Here is a 3,230-nt window from a genome sequence, read left to right as displayed (position 1 = left end):
TTTGCCTTTCTGTCCCCAGATCTCACTTACCTAACACAGATACTTTGAGAGTCAGTCGTCGGGCCTAGAGGCCCACGTCTGGGCTTTGCGCAGACATTCCTTGCCCCCGCCCCACTGACCGCTTGGCTTAGAAAAAAACGATCCCCACCCCTTCCACGCCCCCGCCCCACCTCTTGTCCCCCTTTCAAACCCCCTCTACTTTCCCGGGGTGGTTTGTCCCAAGGAGTACAGATAAATAGTCCTGTCAAAGGGCGCAGCTCGCGGCTGCACTTCTGGATCCGGAGTCAAGTTCAGAGCCCCAGGCTGGAGGGTTAGCGGCCAATCGCGCGGGCTTCAGGCGCCCAGCTCACTGGGGAGCCTCAGTGCCACCGGCCCGGGTCTCCCGTACTCCTCTGAGCTCTCCCACGCCCCATCCTCTCCCCGGGAACGGAAGCCGGAGACACCGAGACTGGCCGGGGCGGAGGAAGGCGGGCGCGCGTGGGCGCCGGGGACTAGGCGATGTCCACCGGCTCGGTGAGTGACCCCGAAGACATGGAGGTGCGAGGGCTGCAGCGAGTTTACCCGGCCCCGATCTCCAAGAAGCCGCCTCTGCACAGCGCCGAGCGCGGCTACGCCTCACCCAGCGACAATTCTTCCGCGGAGGAGGAGGACCCCGACGGCGAAGAGGAGCCACGCTCTTTGGGGGGCGCGGGCGTCCCGGGGGGCTGCAAGAGGAAGCGGCCCCGGGTGGCCGGCGCCGGCGGCGGCGCAGGTGACGGTGCAGGTGGCGGTGCGAGCGGCGGTGGTAAAAAGCCGCTCCCGCCCAAGGGCTCGGCCGCGGAGTGCAAGCAGTCGCAGCGGAACGCCGCCAACGCCCGCGAGCGCGCCCGGATGCGCGTGCTGAGCAAAGCCTTCTCCAGACTCAAGACCAGCCTGCCCTGGGTGCCGCCCGACACCAAGCTTTCGAAACTGGACACGCTGCGCCTGGCTTCCAGCTACATCGCGCACCTGCGCCAGCTGCTGCAGGAGGACCGCTACGAGAACGGCTACGTGCACCCGGTGAACCTGGTAGGGACAGGGACGCGGCGCGGAAGGCCTGGGGCCAGCAGCCCTGAGCGCTGCCGGGGCGCAGGGCTGGGTCGGCTGCAGAGCCCAGAGGGGTGGTGTCTGGACCCAGCGGTGAGGAATCTGGTTTAGTGGTCCCCAAATCAAGGCAGGAGGAACCAGCCTTTTTTCTTGGAGAAAAAGCATCCAGCCTTCTGATCAGTGTCCTGGTCCACTGCCCAGTGACAGTTATTCGTCATTACACCCTACTTCCGGGGTAAACTGTGGCTCCCCACTGAGAGTATTTCTGCGTTTTAGACCGAATGGAAAAATCTCAGATGCCCAACTTTTTCCAGACAACAGCCTAGCAGGTTTGAATCTGCCAGCGCTGTTTTCATTAAAGGGGGAAGGGAAGACCTAACTCTTTAAGAAGTTTGAGTGGTTTAAAAAAAAAAAAAAATACAACGAACCACTAATGGAGGATCGTTTTCCCAGACGCGATTGTCCGGAAAGTCCCTGCGTAACCTGCCAGCTCCCTGGGCTTGGGAAAGATCTCATCCAAATTTACTCGTATGGGGGAGGGGACACTAAATCACAAACTCCTAAACTCTCGCACTTTTCACCGAAAAAATCACGTGAGCAGACCACGAGGACGCATGAATGTACACTGTGGGTCTCGAATAATCGGTAGCCAGTAAGATTAAGATTCTAATAGAAGGACAAGACGCACAAATTCCTAGAACGCTAATAAAAGTCAGGAATCTCTGGGGAGAGCGGTTTCGTTTTGAGATTGTTTCTCTTCCGTATCTGACACTCATTTCGATTTTTCAGACGTGGCCATTCGTGGTATCTGGACGACCGGACTCTGACACCAAAGATGTTTCTGCAGCCAACAGACTCTGTGGAACTTCCGCTTAGATGGACAGCAACTCCGTTGATGGATTATGTTAAATGCGAAGGACTGGATCGGAGAGGTCCCATTGGATTCTGGACCGTCTCCTTTCCCTGGACCTGCTAACCGGACGGGTGACTGCCCCTGTGGAGCACAGGTGGCCTGTGGATCAGCGCAACTGTAGCCAAAGAGAACCTGGTTTCGTGGGAAGAACTCGCGGACTAAATCCAACCTGGGACATGAGCTCTGAGCACAAACCCACGCCAGCCATCTGAGTCCAGTGCAGAAACAGGAGTTGGTTTTTAAGCTAGTGTCGATTTTCCCTGTGGTTGATGGCTAGGTCCTCAGCAGCCAGGTCCTTCTCTGTGGGTGGTTGAGCGATCTTTCCCAGCACTAGAAAGGCAAGGCCTTGGTGTTAGTTAGAGCCCAGCAGGGGCCTCTAAGTTTCTGAGGACAGTGGCGTACTCCCACCAAGCAGCCATCCTGTAGTAGCCTTATGTGACGAGATGGAGATATATACTACCGGAAACTGGTTTTGCCCTCAACCCCTCAGGGTTGGGATCCACTTCCCGAGCTCCCTCAACTCTTGGATCAGTGTTGGGACAGCCTGCCCTCCTGTGGTCTCCACTCAGTGAGCCCAGCTGGTTTATTTGGGTCTCGGTCTCCTTCCCACACACACTGTCCCCTGAAGTCTTATCTGACTGCCCATTTGGGGACAAGCACTTCACCCCTCTAATCAGGTCATCCCTGCCACAGCACAGCCTCCTGTGGGGCTCATGTTCTTCCAGGCACCCACTATTCTTCCTGGTCCAAGGACTGAGCATGGTGGGGGGCTGGGGCTGGTCTCTGTACCCACTGACCTGCTGGTTTCTACCCAGTGCACGGTGCTTAGTGATCCTGGCGACGCTGTGATGACGCTGCTCTACCATGATAACTAACATATGTAAATAAATTTATTTTTTTATGAACAAAACTATGCGTTGTGAAAATCTTTTCCAAGGCTGTTTGGTCTGTAAGTTAACTTTAAATGGGTAGGTCTCTCCTCTCAGCAGGGTATTGAGTTATTACTGCAGGAAGGATGATGGAGGTCCCCATTTAGTCAAATTTCCAATGTCTCTCTTGCTCCTTTCCATTCTGATCACAGACATCTGAGAGGCTCACCCCGGAAGCCCAGCTGGTACTGAATTCCTAATCCTCTCGATGCTGCCCCCTTAGTGCTGGGATTGCCAACACGATTGCCAGGAAGGGCCACTACATCAGATCAAAATGCTCTGTACTTCTGATCCCTCCAGAAGTAGGAATTCCTGGAAAGTAA

At 55.9% G+C, this 3,230-nt stretch overlaps 1 protein-coding gene across 1 annotated transcript; it reads left to right on the top strand.

Annotated features, from left to right (window-relative positions):
* The first annotated feature begins 208 nt into the window (after positions 1 to 208).
* On the top strand, positions 209 to 2,882 carry Msc (musculin). The gene is given in 3 exon segments (XM_006974706.4): positions 209 to 1,047; positions 1,855 to 1,890; positions 1,892 to 2,882. Coding segments are annotated over 3 exon segments (735 nt in total). The 5' UTR covers positions 209 to 498; the 3' UTR covers positions 2,042 to 2,882.
* The last annotated feature ends 348 nt before the right edge of the window (positions 2,883 to 3,230 follow it).

This window comes from Peromyscus maniculatus, chromosome 2, assembly GCF_049852395.1.
Source record: "Peromyscus maniculatus bairdii isolate BWxNUB_F1_BW_parent chromosome 2, HU_Pman_BW_mat_3.1, whole genome shotgun sequence".
NCBI classification, from domain to species: Eukaryota; Metazoa; Chordata; class Mammalia; order Rodentia; family Cricetidae; genus Peromyscus; species Peromyscus maniculatus.
Note: the sequence above shows the minus strand (reverse complement) of the source record. Positions and strands in the feature narration are given on the sequence as shown.